We start from the raw sequence: 17752 nt of genomic DNA, 5'->3' as shown, positions 1-17752 counted from the left end.
AGAGAGGCCACCACGTCAAACAGATGGTCTGTTGAAATAACAATAACAACACATAGCACTCGTTTAGCTAGTTACAAGTCCTATACATAATTCGTAAAAAATAAGTTTACAATAATATTGAAATCAACAAGAGAGAAGACTTGACAGTACCTGTCCGGCGAAGATCCCACATACTCCAATGATGACGAGGATGTTGAAGACAGCAGAGCCGACGATGGTGCCCACTCCCACGTCCCCTTTGGTGATGAAAACACCTTACAGACATACAGACAGAGATCATGTGAGATGGCATAACCACAGCCTTCATTAGGTAGCCCAGCACTCAAATCCACAACCTCCAAACAACTCAAGGGAAAAAACCCACTCAAACCCACACAGTAAATGTTGCAGTGAATAAATCAAAACTATTCTGAGCACATATGGTCCCACTCGATTTTAGCGTGAAATTCTAACTATTTCAGAGTTCAATCAACACTGAAAACCCATATATGCGTTGGCATACGAATTTTATGTCAAGTTTGCGCGTGGTAGAGCACAGGTCACAATGCACGAAGATGTGTGCGTACGGTGCAATATTGACAAAACTGCATGTTGAGTTAGCGGTAGAGTCAAACAATGGAAAAGGAAAACATAAATGAGAGCCCCTGTTGGCTATCTGCCCCCTATATGATATCTCCAGTATTGTGCAAAGTGCTCCAGTCGTCCTGAAGCAAGTATGTGCACTCAGTCGCATGCAGTTGCATGTATAATTTTAGGCACACAGAAAGCATGTCCCTGGCCTTAGTCAGTAATCATCCATCCAATAACCAGTTAAAGACGTTAAAGGTGAACTTGATCTCACTCTGTGCCTGGGCCATGGAACCACAAGTCTGTAATCACTCAATGGACATAACATTAATGAAACAGCATTGTACCAGATTAGAGGACCAAATTGGTAAACACCATTGGCAATGGTCCTGATTAAGCCTAATTAAGAAGATCTGTAAGGTCAAAACATGTCGGCTCTGTTAATAATGATTTTGCCATAAACTAATACAAGCTTTTTCATTTGCTTCCTCTTTGTTTACTTGGAGTTGTCTTGATTATCCTTGTTTGTTGAATTGGACTGACCCCCTTCATCCAAGAGCACCCAATATACTTGTGACTTTAGACTTTTTGAGCTACCGGTCATCTTTTGCAAGTAGTCCTGAAGTATTACTGGACGATGAGAATAGAACCACAAATCTCTAAGCACACCAACCAATGAGAGAGGTGAAAAGCTCTGGGGCGGAGCTTCCTGCTGCCATAAAGGTGGCTCCTGCCACATCTTCACTGAGCTGCAGATTCTGAAAGAGCAGAAAGGGGGAATAGAGTTGGTCAAAGCAGAAACACATCAGAGGAGATGAGAAGCAGGCTTATGAGCAGCGGGTGACGGAAATAATGAGGGAGATGGAAGGATGAGAAGACTGAGAGGGGGCGGCAGAAAGACAGAGAGAGAGAGAGAGAGAGAGAGAGAGAGAGAGAGAGAGAGAGAGAGAGAGAGAGAGAGAGAGAATGTCATCCCACATCTCCTAGTGTGAGTGTGAGGACGGGAGAGAGATGAGAGATGAGGAAAGGGCAGAGACGGAGAGAGAGAGAGAGAGAGAGAGAGAGAGAGAGAGAGAGAGAGAGAGAGAGAGAGAGAGAGACAGAGAGAGAGACAGAGAGAGAGAGACAGAGAGAGAGAATGTCATCCCACATCTCCTAGTGTGAGTGTGAGGACGGGTCTGTCTGCTGAGATGAAATTAGGTTGCATTACACGTGCACCTCACCTCTGAGATTTTCTCCAGAGCAGGAACAAAATAGACATCACAGACGATAGCTAGGGCATAGAAAGTGTAGACAGCCTGCAAGGCAGACAAGCAGAACAATTAACTGAGTATCACTGTAGTGTCAATAAAAACATACCCTGTATGCCCTACATGCAAAGTGCAGTAACTACACAAACAATAAAACTCAGAAAAAGGCCTTCAAAGCCTTGGTATTGATATTAGTTGGATATTGTAGCTGCAAATTTGAGTTAGCAATATCTCGAAAACAGGACACATTTGGACCATAAGGCTTTGTCACAGCATAAAGGAGGTGTAATGAAAACCATTTTCAGTCTAAACTCAATTTTGGCAAAATATGTAGTTACAGCACTTTGCCTTTGTAGGGCAATATAGATTATACAATGTCCAGAAAAATGGGTAGGCTACTAGAGATTTACAATAGGTACAATACCAATCAGAACCAGTGCAAGTCAGTAACCACACTCACATATTGACAATATGGATCAGTCACTGACTCAAAGCATGATTCATTCATTAAAGTGCCACTCTACATTTACCTGAGAATGCACTTAAAGGGATTACTTTTACACTGATTTTACTCAATATTAAATTAAACACATAGACACATTAATTTGATGAGTACCTTGAGCAGTTGTCAGTATATCATTTCTCAAGCATTTTGATTAAACACAACATACATATAGTGGTGGAATCTAACTGGTTCATAAAGCAGGTAGTTAAGATAATACTGTATGACATCAGAGCCATGTAGTCTACAAGTCATAGCTGATTACAGTAACACAGCACAACGTGACACTCACGCAGAGAACATGGAGCAACACCGCCCCTCTCCTCCTCTGCTCCTTAGAGAAGACGTCCTCTGGGAACTCATGGATGTCTGAGGAACGTGAAGGAAGAGACAGACAGACAGACAGAGAGACAGACAGACAGACAGACAGACAGACAGAGAGAGAGAGAGAGAGAGACAGACAGACAGACAGACAGACAGAAAGACAGACAGACAGAACACAGACAGACCGTCAGTCAGACGAGTGAGAGGGAGAACAGGAGCAAAAAAAGGGTCAGAAAACTAAGAGAGAAGTAGAAGAAATAATGAGCAGAGATAATGGAGAGAAGACTCCATCAAAACCCCATTAGCTGTAACCGTAGAGCGGGCACGTGGACAAAAAACACAGTATGGACAACCTACAGTATGGCTATATAATAGCGCATCCTTAATTTCCAGATCAATAAAGAATCTCCGCTCTACCCTCTGTAATCTACTACAAAAGCTTTGGAGGGCAAAGCTTACACTTTCAATAGGCTATGTGACATGGAGAAAACCATAAAGCTAAAGCATATGGCTGTACAAGATCTTCAATAAAGCCCACAGACGGATCAGTGGCCCTAAATGATGATTTCAGCACCCATGGCTTGGGCTGTGGCAGAATGGATCCGTCTAAAATTACTTGCCACTTTCCTATCAAGAGCCGTTCGTTCTAGGTCAATGGAAATGAGACCTTAATCTTAAAATAATCACCCACATTCACTCGGCAGACTCTCTGAAGCAACTGAAGTCTCACAGGGTATCTTAATTATCTCCTATGTAGTAACAGACGTGTGGTACTCTATGTCCCTCATCATAGGTCTCCTACATTTATGTGGCTGACTGCTGATCACCTGAAAATGAGTTGGATCGTTTTAACATACTTCTCCTGCCACAGTATATGACGTATTTCTGATATGCAGAAGACTTCATGATCAACAGACTTGCGGCGTGTTCCTCACATGCACTCTCCTGTTTCTGACTGTTTGAATTGTGGTAACCTAAGTCAAGTTATCTGCTGTTTGATACCTCAGAATAGCTTTTGCACTTTTACCAAGAGCATACATGTATAACATTTTCATATACAGACGTCTTAGTCATCTCCTTGTAACAGACTTGAGTGACTGTTCTCACCTCTGATCTTTGGTACTGCCTTGGATAAAAACAAAAACAAAACAAACACATCATCTCTCTTTATACTTCAAACACTGCATCTTCCAGAATACATTGATGCATACGTTTATTCAGAGTTTTTTCTCCATCCAAGGGACTACCATTCCACTTCTCTCCTCCACAGTATCAAGCCTTCATCCACGTTGATGCACACGGTATATCAATGCAGAGCGTTCTCTACTCCCAAGAGACCACCATTCCACCCCTCTTCCTCTCCTCTCCTCCACCATGCTCTTGCCCAGTATCGACCCTTCATCCTTCAGCTATTTCAGTGGTTCTCAACCTTTTTTGAACAAATGCCCCCTTGACCTCATCATTTAATCCAGCCAACGCCCCCCTTAGTATTACAAAGTGAAATAGACTAATGCCACCCAATTGCAAACTAAGTAACCCCCCCCCCCTTTCAACTGCAGCCCTCTCAATGCCCCCAAAGGGCTCCCCAACACCCCCTGGCGGTCTGTAGAGCCCCTGTTGAGAAACACCAAGCTATTTCAAGTGGTGGCTAGCTACCCTCCTCTGGAGCGCCAGTCTGCCTGTCAGAGTGCATTGGCTGTCGAATAGTGGCGGCACTCCGCTAAGGCTTTCTGACACATCAGTCTGATGAAGCTGTTGCCATGGACACCCTTGCTCGCTCGCTCTTTATCCCTGTTGCCGGCCTCTGGGGTCTTAACTTGGGCAGACATAGAGAGCAAGGCAAGGAGTTGGCACGGGAGTGTGTGCGTGTGTGCGTGTGTGTGTGTGTGTGTGTGTGTGTGTGTGTGTGTGTGTGTGTGTGTGTGTGTGTGTGTGTGTGTGTGTGTATGTGTGTGTGTGTGTGTGTGTGTGTGTGTGTGTGTGTGTGTGTGTGTGTGTGTTTGGTGAGAGATAGAAGAAAAAGAGAGAGAGACAAAGAGAGAGAGAGAGAGAGAGAGAGAGAGAGAGAGAGAGAGAGAGAGAGAGAGAGAGAGAGAGAGAGAGAGAGAGAGAGAGAGAGAGAGAGAGAGAGGGGTTGGAAGGGTCAGCATGAAGGGTGAAGGGGGATCTTATGCTTGAGCAGCCTCAGAGAGAGGGAAGGAGTTGGCATGACAGTGTGCATGCGTGCGTGCATGTGAGTGTGTGTGAGTGTGAGTGTGAGTGTGTGTGTGTGTGTGTGTGTGTGTGTGTGTGTGTGTGTGTGTGTGTGTGTGTGTGTGTGTGTGTGTGTGTGTGTGTGCACATATATGTTTGTGTGTGTGCGTGTGTTTGTGTGTGTGTGTGTATGTGCGTGTGTGTGTGTGTGTGTGTGTGTGTGTGTGTGTGTGTGTGTGTGTGTGTGTGTGCATGCATGCATACGAGCGTGCGTACAAGTGTGATTTGATAGAGGGGTTTGAGGGGTCGGGTGAGGGGTGAACGGGGGCACACGCAGTTGTCTCAAAACCAAAGAGTGGCTTAGAGTTGGCAAGAATCGGATGGAAAAAGTGTGTGTGTGTGTGTGTGTGTGTGTGTGTGTGTGTGTGTGTGTGTGTGTGTGTGTGTGTGTGTGTGTGTGTGTGTGTGTGTGTGTGTGTGTGTGTGTGTGTGTGTGTGTGTGTGTGTGTGTGAGAGGAGTTTGGCTTGAGAGGTGAGGAGGGGAGGTATCCCAGTCCATATCCAATTCGGCGCCTCTTCTTAGAGCTTAGAATTGGGGAGCATCACAGAGAGTCGAGGAGCTGGCACCCACAGGGGTGAATGGGGGAAAGTAGTGTGTGTGTGTGTGTGTGTGTGTGTGTGTGTGTGTGTGTGTGTGTGTGTGTGTGTGTGTGTGTGTGTGTGTGTGTGTGTGTGTGTGTGTGTGTGTGTGTGTGTGTGTGTGTGTGTGTGTATGCATGAGTGTGTGCGTGTGTCTGTTTGAGGGTTAACACACCTCAACACCTCAACTACCTCCTGTTTAGTGTAGCATTTCACCAATTTAAGTGTGAGCGTAAGTGTGTGACTGTGTATGATCATGAACGTCAGCATGATGAGTGTGCTTGCATGTGTGTATGCATGAATGTGGGAGGATGCGTTGAGCTGTAAACATGAAGCCCATGCGCGGCGTATTCATTTCGTCCGGAATATTCATCTGTGGTGCTTAGTCGGGTGGAGAATGCCTTCATCGTCTCTGCTCCGCTTGCATCAGAAGCTTTTATTTAGCTATTTATCTACTTCTTCATTCATTTATTTATTTATTTGATGGCATACAGCAATGGCAACAGTCGCTGACGAATGTCTCTGGACTGCGTTCAAGCCCATTCAAAACAGTAAACTCAATGCTAACTGAACACTGTCGCTAGATGGAAAGTGGAGGGAGGCACAATAAACCCCCCCAACAACCCCACTACCTCTTCAGTTGTTTTTTTGATCCACAGTCCTCTCAGACTAAGAAAATCAATTGGCCACACAAAAAAAGGAAGAATGGAAGAGCACTTCCCTCAGGCAAAAAAAATAAAATGCAGGTTTATTATTGATCGTGACTGACAGTATATTTCAGAAAACTCCTAAGCCATTTCTGTAAACATGTTCACCAAATCTACTGTGATATCAGTAGAAGGTTTCAGTTGACAGGAAGGAAATGTTTCAGGACACATTTATATGACCCTCACAGAAATATCATTGCCTGACATGAAACCTTACTTGACTTCATATAATAGTAATCTTAATGAATACACTTTTGAACTGCCACTTCTCTAACATCCTTGTGTGCTTATCTGAGCTAAATGAGAAGTGTTGCTGATTACTGTATGCCCTCCTCCTCTCTGATGGTGACTGCAGCACCTCAGCCAGTCATCTCAGCAGAGCACCAGAGAAAGGACAAGCATCATGATGTCTTCCTTTGTGCCAACTTCATGGACCAAAGAGAGGGAGAGAGAGAGGGGGAGAGAGAGAGAGAGAGAGAGAGAGAGAGAGAGAGAGAGAGAGAGAGAGAGAGAGAGAGAGAGAGAGAGAGAGAGAGAGAGAGAGAATGAAACAGAGGGATCGGTGGAAGAAAGCAGTGGTAGATGTCTGCTGATTGCAAGCCTGATTGGCAAAGGGGGTGGGGGTGTGGGGGGTATGAAAAAGGGAGAGAGTGACGTATTTCTCTAAAGTGCGACACTTTGAATGCTGAAAACAGACTTCCCTCTGTTCCGACATTAAGCATTCTGTTGCCTAGGAACGCCAGCCTCAAAGGGGGGCTGACTGTGTGTAAGCCAGCTGTCTGCTTTCTTTCACAAATAACAGGAGAGGAGAGAAAAATAGACAGGGATAAATGAATGTGTGAATGTGGAAACTGTTGGGGGAAAAGGATGTGGAAGCCAATAAAGGCCTATCAAGAAGAGAAAGTTGAAAGCAAACGTTTGGATCCTTTTAGATTTTTAATGTCCAAGCTTTATGGAGATGGATCTAAGCGGATAAACGGACATAATAGAAAACAAAATGACATAAATTCATTGTGTCTTTCATATCTGGCACCATTTTTTTTACTGTGGTTATGGTGTAAACCCCTTCAATGTATCAACAACAAAAGAAACAAATTAAACCAGACCTGTTTTTGTTGTGTCGGCAGTCTGGTTCTCCCTCTCTGCCTCTTCTGAAAGGCTTCTTCTGGACCAGTGAGGACTCGCAGCCTCTGCTGAGCGATCTGATAAGTCTGGGAGGAAAGTAATGAGAATCAGACTGATATGCTCTTGTGATGAATAATGCTGTCGGTCCAGGACGTGCAGAGATTTTTATTAGAAGAGAGCAGCTCTGTGCTGCACCAGCAGTCAGGAGATACAATTTAACACTGTAAGACTATTAAGATGTCACCCGGAAACAGAGGTGTCAAAAGTAAAAGCAAATGTAAGTTCAACACTAGCACATGATATTACATTGTTGTAACACCATTTATTCCATTGTACCATACCTTATGAAATAGATAGACTGTGTTGTTACGGAAAAACACAAACATCCTAACAAGAACCCACCACAAATTTGATCCAACCAGCGCAGAGTTAGATGATCGTAAGACAAGTACACAGTTCTTGGTTACTCAGATAGGTTATGATAGGCCTACTGATATTTGTGCAGGGATATGGGCAAGTGGATGACATTTATGAGGACAGGAAGTAAAATATTCGATTTTTAATGTGGCACAAGAGAAAACGGGGAAAGCATATTACTGTTTGGTTGCTTTTGAACGTTTGTCAGTGTTTGAAAATACACACTATCAGATGCAATCGCACATGATATGGTAGGCCTAAATAATGACATGCATGCCATGATGCAAAAATGCACCCACATGTGCCTGTCAGAGGTGAATATTGAGCGACTTTAAACAAATCAGTTAGATCACCTCTCACTAACCAATTTGTCAGGGGAAAAAAACTCTTCTCTCCAGCCTCTCACTATGGGTTCTCATGACAACTCTCCAGATGATGTAATGGAAGGAGGGATAGTTGGAACCAGAATTAGCTAAAATGGCCCCTCATTTGCATATGTAAATGATTCACGTCCCAAAAATAGCCTCAATTGGCTGACAGTTAGCTGATTAGCATGCCTGTCTAGATACACATTTTTTTTATACTTTTTCCATCCAATCACTGTGCAGAACTCAATCACACCAATCAGATGGTCATGGAGAACACTTGAAACCAAATTAAGAAAATGCAATGGCATATTGAAGTTGGCATGTGTTGGAATGTAGCCTAGTATGGCAATGGCTTGAAGAGCATTGTTGATACTTTATACTTAACTTCACAGGTCACTAGACTGTAACATAATGACATTACCACATGACATACTGTTACATACGTTGCTCCATTGTTATTGCTAAGGTGCATGCTGTATCATACAGTGTATAGGCCTACTTTTACAGGGGGATTGACATATGCTGGATCTCAAATGGTGCACTTGTGCACTTCAGTGCGCATGGCGTATGAATTACACACTGAAACATAGTGCCCTAAGTGCACACGTGCTAGCCAGGCCACGCCCTCCTAGTGACGCAACGCCTTCAGCGTTGCTACTGGTCAGGACAGGAGCAATACAAATATCGTCTCTGACCTCTGAAGAAATCAAGAACTCCACCCACTTTATCGGGAACCAAGCAACTTTGAGCAGCTCCAACAGCCCATGGGTAGAAACGTGTTCAAGGCAGTGACGTGGTTTAAGTAGAGACGTTCTATTGGGACTATGAAAAGTTTTGGTTTATGTTTCGGCACAGCCTTTTCTGGCCTCAACCAGTAGCAAACCGAGGGAGACAGGTCAACCATGCCGTTTGGGAAACATTAATCGTTATGGTCTTGGTCAGACCAAGTCTCGAAAAGTAGAAGATAATCAGGCAACATAAGAGCACCATCTGAGACACAGCTATAGTCTTGGTCCCATAAAATTATAGGCCACACCAGAAGAGACTAATTGCATGAAGTCCAACTTCAGGACTGCATATCCCACTGGACTTCATTTGTCCTGGCAAATTTTACTTGGGTATTCCACTGGGAAGTAAAAAACTCCAAATATAGACAAATAATGTAAAGCAATATATTATTACTGATTGGCCTGAATAATGTGGATATTCACACGTCTCATGGCTATTTTCCCCTGTGATGAAAGATGTCTGTGAGGTGCAATGAAAACCAAAGATTATACATTGTGAACATGCGAAATGATTAAACAAAAAGTCATCAGTGAGTCACTGAAACACTATATCAAGTCTCACACACTGAGTGTTTTGGCTGCCAGCAACGCTGTTTTGTAGGCCCAGGCTTAATTGAAGTGAGTCCCCCAGTCCCACCCTATTATACCGTGTCCTTAATTGAACTGTCTGAATGGATGAGTTTCAAGCTACAGAGCCACAGGTGTATGGCTGCAGCAGCACCAGGCTTTGCAACCTCAGTGTGTCTCACAACAGGTGCTTTCAGCAATAACTATGCGGAATACTAAGCCTACTGTTTTCACACATTACATCCATTTCAATTGCCTGTGTAGTCATACTTTACATTTTGAGTGGGTTGAAATCCATGTAAATAGATTCACTGAAATACACAGAGTTGGTAAAAGGAACACAAAGGAACCTGCTCGATTTGACTAATTATGGTCCCATGCATTGGAATGTGACTAACATCAGCTGTATCCACAATGGAGTGATCTGAATTCCGAAATATTCCCACTCTATTCGGTCATTAGGTTTCAATCAGCGGAGTGACGTTGCCATTGATGTGTGGGTGGGTGCACGGACCTTACAGAGCAGTGCAATGGAGAGGGTAATTACTAATCAAACTAAAACTGTACGTTTATTACTCAATGCGTAATGACACGAAACCAAACTACTATGCGTTTGGGTCACTGAGCCGAAAGATACGCACCTGCAACATTTAGTATTTGAGCACACCAGGTGAACGTTATGAATCCAATTCCGCAGACACAGAACCGTCCGAAGTACCTCCTTCGTCTGGCTCCAAACGCCGTCTTCATCACGCCGTCGGCGCAATCAATCCCTTCTCAGAAACATGTCGGTGTCGTTTAATCGCAACCGCGTATCTCGCGTCTACTTTACCCACAGCTTTTCTGCAGAACCTCCGGCTTGTTTATGTCTTCAACCACGCCTGTCGCCACAGCATCCTCCGCTCTGCCTTGCCTCTCATTCGCAACGCAGCATCTTCCCAGATGTGTATCCCGCTCCTGTTCACGCGTGTGCGTGGGGCAGTGCATGAAGCGTGCTATGGAATGGAGCGAAATAGGAAAAGCCGTTGAATGCTGTGCGCCATTCGCCTCTTTCGACAATTCGGCTCACATACGCTGCCCACCAAAACACCGCCGTTTCCCCTACTTCCCAGTTCCCCCTCTCTGTTCCACTGGCCGTGTCTCCGTCAGAGGGGTGTTTCCCGTGCGCTCTCCATACCCGGGTTTCAATTTAACAACAGAGTGGTGGTGCACGTTTTATTGAAGAGGCAGGAGGATGCTGAGGGTATGCCCAGGGATTAACCTTTACAGCCTAGCATAACACACTACATATATCAAATATGCCTTGGTAAAATCAACAATCAAATTTTATTTCATCATAAATAAAATTATAATATAACCCTTTATTCCATGCTTTAATTAGCTGGGAGTGGGAGTGTACATTTTTCACCAAAGGCGCTCAGAGAAAAAATATTATAGAGTGAAGGCAAACAAAAATACCATCTTAAAGTAAACAAACTTACAGAGCCCTGCCCTGATAATTAAAAATACAAACAAAATCACAAAACGAGAGGGAAAAAAGATCCATCCAAGAAAACCAAATACATTTTTAAAACCACAGTGCATTTGTCATATACTGGCAACCATTAAATTGGTATATCAAAATTACTTGAAGAAACACAGACATCCACATTTACATTCCTGAAAAAGGCCCCAGACTGATTTGGCAAAGGATGAATATGCACTTGTACCATTCCCAAAATGTTACCGCCTCATCCCACCTCATGTTACCCCCTCATCCCACCCCACCACTCCCCACACCCCAAAGACATTGCTCAATGCTGGTTCTTCAGACAGTGCTTATCAAATCTTCTTCAGCAACTAAAATCCAGGTATAACTGCTGCTTCTTCAGCAGCTAAAATTCAGGCATAACCAGCTCAGTCCCCATGGTGCTACCATGCTCTTCCATATCTCACCTGTGGCTCCTCAGCCACCATATAAAAGTCACTCATCCTATGCATCATTGTCGGACTGGTTCCAGGGAGCCAGTCACCTTAAAGTTAATGCCATCTCCGGGTAGGGGGGAGGGGACGAGCGGGCAGAGCCAGCACAGGTACCAGCGGGTGCCCAGGCACTCTATAATGTTGTGGCGGATGCCCAGGTTGTACGGCCGGCGGCTGGAGTGCCACTCACGCGTGGTCTGGCCACGCACCATCAGGCCCACGTGGAAGAAGAGGAAGCCGGCCACCAGCAGGAAGCCCACCACGCAGGTGTCAGCGATGAAGGCAAACGCAAAGGCCTGCGCCGTTACCTGGCCTGTAGAGGATAGATAGATAGATAGATAGATAGATAGATAGATAGATAGATAGATAGATAGATAGATAGATAGATAGATAGATAGATAGATAGATAGATAGATAGATAGATTGTTATATCATCATCTTCATGAAAATGGCATCAAATGCAGGGTCTTTAGGGATCAGGGAGCAAGGGAGGGAGTGAAATACATTTTTGAAAACATCCATTAATTCAGGAGTCCTTCATCATTTTTAGGGCCAAAGTGGAATCCCCTACATCAGGGTATATATCTCTCGAGGGCCATTTGAGGTCGTCTTATCTGGCCCTAGACATAATTTTAATGTTATGCAGTTTCATATGAAACATGACATGATTTCTAAATAAATGTTAGGAATTACATTTGCAATACAATTAAGTCATATTTTGAAATCCTGGTTTGTGTTCATAATATAGTAAAAACTTGAAGTGGCCCCTCAAATGAAAAAGCGTTCCTACCCCTGCCCTATATGACAGAGGGCAAAACAATTGATAATTGACATATTTAAATAATGTTTCTGTTTCATGGACATATTTGGTATCACATGCTCTCTATTTTAGAAAGTGCAGCCAAAAGGTAAGCGTTTCATCATCATACAATCCTAAATTCTTTGTGTGTGTGTGTGTGTGTGTGTGTGTGTGTGTGTGTGTGTGTGTGTGTGTGTGTGTGTGTGTGTGTGTGTGTGTGTGTGTGTGTGTGTGTGTGTGTGTGTGTGACCTAAAGACATTCAAACAAGAGCTTAAACCTGACAAGAACCATTGCCACACCCATCTAACCTTTGTACTAAAGTTCAGCCCTTACATTATCAAGAATGCTGCACTCCCCCAATACCAACCGTCTAGCCTTGCCCTCTGCTCAGTGCTCACACAGAGCCACCCCAGTCCAAACAGTTCTTTATCATTGTCCCCCCAAGGGTGGAATAAGCCCCCTGTTTCTACAAGGGCATGCCCATCCCTCTCCACATTTGACCCATTCATGCAGAGCCTTTGTGTTATCACCAAAATGTTGATGACCATCTGAGTCTGTGATTTATGAGTGTTGTTATGATATATGATATATTTCATGTTATACGCACACCGTGTCGTCAATTATCCCTTACTTTTATCCACAAACGAAAGGGATGACTGGCAATCCCATCAGCATGAGAGAACCTACAAAGCTCGCAGAAACTGTTTTCTTCTGAGAGAGCAATATCCACCATAACAAAATAATCCTACTCACCCACACACCCTTGCACTAAATTGCCATGCAGACATGCTGTAAGGGATTATTTGCAAAACGGTGTATCTCCATTTTGTAGAATGTTGGGAAATTGACATTTTTGTATTGGGCATTCCATTGAATTGCATTGCAAAATACATTTTGTATAGGTTAAAAAAGTATGTTCTCTAAATGTTTGAATGGTAAGAATTCACACTCATTTTCAATAATAAAATGCAAAAGTCAAAAAATGGAAATACACCGTTTTGCAAATAAACCCTTCAAATACAGTGTAAGAAAGCATTGTCTGTATTTGTTTTATATTGCTGAACTCTGTGCCTCTCAACACTGAGAATGTTTCTGTGAGTGTGCACTTTGTAAGTCACTTTGGATAAAGTGCTGCTAAATGTGATGTAATGTAATGCAATGTAGTAAAGTTGTTTGTGGACCAGAGGTTGCTAGCAGCTTGGACTCCTTTTTGAAAGGGCAGAGAATGTATTCTACTGCTATCTCAATTACATTTTCCCCATCATCACAATTCCTGTAACACTGAAACGAACATTTACTGGAATATCAGCAGCTGATTTTTTCTAAAACACTATTTGCTTGCATAGGTCACATTACATCCCAGCCTGCCATTGATAAAGGGCTCTTTGGAGAGGATGTGTTCTCCAGCCATTCACTACAATAAATGATCGTCCTTACCTCTAGCCAGACAGGAAAGTTAGGTTTTCAAATCAGCTCTTTTAAGTGTACACGTCTAACCAATATAGTTAAGGAACTGGAAACCAAATTACAGCAAAGGTCAGACCATCAAATTGTATTGATAGACTAGGACTCATTGAATCTGTCTCCCACGTCCGCCTTTGGGTCATTTCACGTATCCTCTATTCATCTAATAGTCCCTAGCTCATCTGAGACGAGCATGACCAGGGCACCAGGAGCAGGATGATGCTGTGCAGTGTGACCCCCTCCTATTCTATTCTACTATCTAACATTGTGAGGCCCGGTTCTCCATTCTGATTGGCTGATAGCCGTGGTCAATCGAGCGTAAACCTACACCTTCCACTTGAAGATTCTATGCATGTCCAAGTTAGACCAAGCGCATCTACATCGGTAACGAGAATATTTTGCAGTTGGGGTAGGGAGTCTGTAAGAAGAGCACATCTTTGTGTAACGGAGGCTAACTAGCACAGAGTTGGCGTGGAACGTTGGTAAACCTCCCTCCGATAGCCTCATACAGTCTCGTGCCGTTGGGCCGAGAGACTAGTCTCTTGGCCCAGCGGTATCGTACTGTGTCTCCCATTGCCGGACCGTTGTAGTTGACGAGATCGCACGTTCGATCCCCGAGGGGGGTGAACAGGTGCAAGATGACCTCCGTCACAGTGGTGCCGTGACCCGGATGGGAGTGAGGTTTAAGGGGGAGAGTGTAACGGATGCGAGTGTGTGTCTGGCAGCGCGACGCACGTATGCCGAGTAACGTTGCCGGGGTAACCACATTCACTTCCTCAACCGCAATGGATCAAATTCATTGCTATTAAAGCGTTTTTAAAGAAATTTGGTCAGTGATTAAAGGATTTATCCGGAGTTGGAACAAATTTGCCTGTTTTTTGCATGTTTGGGATGAAATACAGTCACTCTAGAGCAAAATCAAGGCAAAAGGATGCGTTTTGAGAAAGTTTGATAATATCACGTTAGCCTCGTTAGCCATATCAGCTATGCAATATGAAAGATGCGGGCATCGTTTTTCGGCGGTTACACACATTTCAAAAACACAACATTTTAAAGTCTTGCACAGCTCAAAACAATGTCACACTTACCTCGTAATATGTTGAGGGTATCCACACATAAACCGAAGTGTCCAAAGCCCTTCATGTATTCTTGAAAGGTCTACAAAATGTGTTTTGTGAAGCTACTACCTTGAGAATATCTAAATTACGGTCAAGACAACTATTTGACACTAAAGCCCACAAAGTAGATTGCAGAGTGCGTCGCACCATAAGCTGTGGTTACTCGCTATGGAAATAATCATAGCTGATGGTGCGACGCACTCGGCAATCTACTTGGTGGGCTTTAGTGTCAAATAGTTGTCTTGACCGTAATTTAGATATTCTCAAGGTAGTAGCTTCACAAAACACATTCTGCAGACCTTTCAAGAATACATGAAGGACTTTGGACACTTCGGTTTATGTGTGGATACCCTCAACATATTACGAGGTAAGTGTGACATTGTTTTGAGCTGTGCAAGACTTTAAAATGTTGTGTTTTTGAAATGTGTGTAACCGCCGAAAAACGATGCCCGCATCTTTCATATTGCATAGCTGATATGGCTAACGAGGCTAACGTGATATTATCAAACTTTCTCAAAACGCATCCTTTTGCCTTGATTTTGCTCTAGAGTGACTGTATTTCATCCCAAACATGCAAAAATCAGGCAAACTTGTTCCAACTCCGGATAAATCCTTTAAGTGTAACAGTGTTAGATAAGCAATAAGTCACTTGAGTCTGTGGGTTACGGTCTATTGATAACGGGTAAGGGGACGTTTACGGCACTTCGCTTCACGTCGTGCCCCACTCCCCTTGGCCGTTATCAATCGAGCCTCTCGTGGCTTATTGCTTAACTATTCTATTCTACAGTATATTCCATTCATCTGGTCCATTCTATTAATCTGGTTCTCCCATCACCTGAGACCAGCATGATCCATGACACCAGTAGGAGCATGATGCTATGCAGCGTTCTCTTCGAATCCATTGCAATCTATTCTGTTTTATTTGTTTGGTATTCTCTATTTATCTGGTCTTCATCTCTACTACTCCACTCCATTCTATTCTATATTCATCTGGCCTCCACCTCACCTGAGACGAGCATGACCCATGGCACCAGGAACAGAGTCACACCATCCTTCATTTCAAATCTATTTAAATTTAATCTGTTTTACCTTTTTGGTATTCTCTATTGATCTGGTCTTCATCTCTACTACTCCACTCCATTCTATTCTCTATTCATCTGGCCTCCACCTCACCTGAGACGAGCATGATCCATGGCACCAACAGCAGCATGATGCTGTGCAGCGTCACCCCCTCCTTCAGGATGACGATGAAGACCTCAGCGTTCATGACCACAGCGTACAGCAGGCCGGCCCACATGTGCAGCAGGCAGCAGAAGAAGTAGCGGTAGTTGCGGAAGCCCACGCACTGGTTGAAGAAGACGCAGTGGTGGTCGCGCCGCAGCACGCACACGTTGCAGTCGTAGCAGTGGGAGCAGCGCGGCGGCGTGTGCGCTTCGCAGGCATAGCAGTACCTGTGACAATGGAAAGCAAGAGAGTAATCAGAGATGGCAACCTGCCTGCCTGGCGCCCTGTCCGTTGTTAGATGGGGAGTTTGCAGTGCAAAACACTGCGGGTGGACAACCAAACCTGTTCCAGGAGGCCAGGTAAAGAACGTTTTCAACAAGAAGGTAAAGGCAGAAGGTTTAGCCAAGCAAAATCATGACACTTTGATTTAAACAACAATGCATTTCACATCCTGCTAATACCAATCCAGAGGTGTCAAAAAGACCAATTGTTAACTGGTGTAACAACAAATGTATAACATAATGTAGGCCTATTAGTGTTGTAGGCCTTCCATGACCTTTGACACTACTTTTGAGACCAATATAATCTTGTTTGTGATGTAGCTTGCCCACAGTGATAGTCAGTTATATTTCTACTTTTTATAGAACTAAAAACAAAAAAACAAACATTAGTTTACTTCTATTCATGTCTGGTCATGTAGGCTATTAAAGGACAACATCAGTTAAGTTACCTCCAGCCCTGCCCCATTGCCTCTCCACCCAGGAACACTCCACGAATGCTTGGGGTTGTTTTCACAAACAACCAGGCGTTCCACGTTATATTTCCAAGCATGAAATACTGACAAAAAAGATGCACCGCCTGCCATATCGTTGTCCATGCTGCTTTCTTCTGATCAGAATCAAGTGGGGCTTCTACAATGACAAGGTAGCTTACTTCCGCGGTGATCGAAAAGACAAGCACCGTGTTTAAGATGATGGGCATACATTTGGTAAACATCTCCCAAGGAGTGGCAAATCTAGTCACAATGCTCACCATGTTTATCTTTCTGAGTTACACGCGCGCGGACGAGAGAACCGACAATAAAAGTAAAAGTCACCTGGACGCAGGTGACGTGAATGAATGAATGGTGTCTAAACGGTGAAGTTAACCCGACGGACCGCGATTTCGAAACAATTCAGCAAACCTTGTTTCCGTTGCTATGTTTCCTATGAAACTGTGCTTCGTTCTCTTTTACAGCACACATTCTATACAAACACATCTGCCTTTGGACGACGCGTGCAAACGTTATGATCATGTGTAATTCAACAACAACATAACAAGATCAACTTCCCAAGCAGTGTAGTGGTGAAGCTAGATAGTCTTTAGCCAACTAGCACAGCACCGCGCTCTGCAAACATGCACCTGTTTACATGACATGAATACCTATGTTATAGATTGGTAAAGCACACTATCATTTACATCTACACTGAATTGCAAAAGTAGGCAAGATTTACTGTCTGAACGCTCAACATTACGCTAACTTTGGTTGCACCACCCCAATGTTTTGATCACGGCCACTGTGCCACATTCATAGTATTCCTCTGAGTTTTGTGGATGTGATATTTTGTTCCGTCCGCTGAATAACCCATGGATCTGACGTGAATAACCCCAGTAGCCTACCAAAGAAAAAAAAGAAAAAAACTCAAAATTGAACGTACATAATTACTGAGTCATTGATTAAAACAAAACACATTCCCT

The 17752-nt window shown here is 43.7% G+C and overlaps 2 protein-coding genes across 2 annotated transcripts in view; both read right to left on the bottom strand.

Annotated features, from left to right (window-relative positions):
* Positions 1–10434, bottom strand: part of slc24a6a (solute carrier family 24 member 6a) — a 20709-nt gene extending 10275 nt beyond the window's left edge. The window contains exons 1-7 of the mRNA XM_063189337.1: positions 10284–10434; positions 7289–7393; positions 2612–2688; positions 1791–1865; positions 1241–1325; positions 151–254; positions 1–28 (exon numbers count right to left, since the gene is read on the bottom strand). The exon at positions 1–28 is cut by the window's left edge and continues 47 nt beyond it. Coding sequence (XP_063045407.1) covers positions 1–28; positions 151–254; positions 1241–1325; positions 1791–1865; positions 2612–2688; positions 7289–7393; positions 10284–10434 — 625 coding nt within the window. The remainder of the gene's footprint in view (positions 29–150; positions 255–1240; positions 1326–1790; positions 1866–2611; positions 2689–7288; positions 7394–10283) is intronic.
* Positions 10435–11239: 805 nt separating this feature from the next.
* On the bottom strand, positions 11240–17130 carry zdhhc24 (zinc finger DHHC-type containing 24). The gene is made up of 3 exons (XM_063189447.1): positions 16746–17130; positions 15965–16242; positions 11240–11722 (listed from the first exon to the last, which is right to left on the bottom strand). Exons 1-3 carry the CDS (start codon positions 17048–17050, stop codon positions 11427–11429), a joined length of 879 nt encoding a protein of 292 aa, XP_063045517.1. The 5' UTR covers positions 17051–17130; the 3' UTR covers positions 11240–11426.
* Between the last annotated feature and the right edge of the window lie 622 nt (positions 17131–17752).

This window comes from Engraulis encrasicolus, chromosome 23, assembly GCF_034702125.1.
Source record: "Engraulis encrasicolus isolate BLACKSEA-1 chromosome 23, IST_EnEncr_1.0, whole genome shotgun sequence".
In the NCBI taxonomy this organism is placed as follows: Eukaryota; Metazoa; Chordata; class Actinopteri; order Clupeiformes; family Engraulidae; genus Engraulis; species Engraulis encrasicolus.
This window is presented reverse-complemented; position numbering and strand designations above follow the sequence as displayed.

Coding starts and splice junctions, on each gene's coding strand:
- zdhhc24 (XM_063189447.1), bottom strand. CDS start 17,050: ATGGTGAGCATTGTGACTAGATTTGCCACTCCTTGGGAGATGTTTACC. Junction 16,243..16,745: donor GCAATGGGGCAGGGCTGGAG/GTAACTTAACTG, acceptor CCATTGTCACAG/GTACTGCTATGCCTGCGAAG. Junction 11,723..15,964: donor ATGGATCATGCTCGTCTCAG/GTGAGGTGGAGG, acceptor TATCCTCTACAG/GCCAGGTAACGGCGCAGGCC.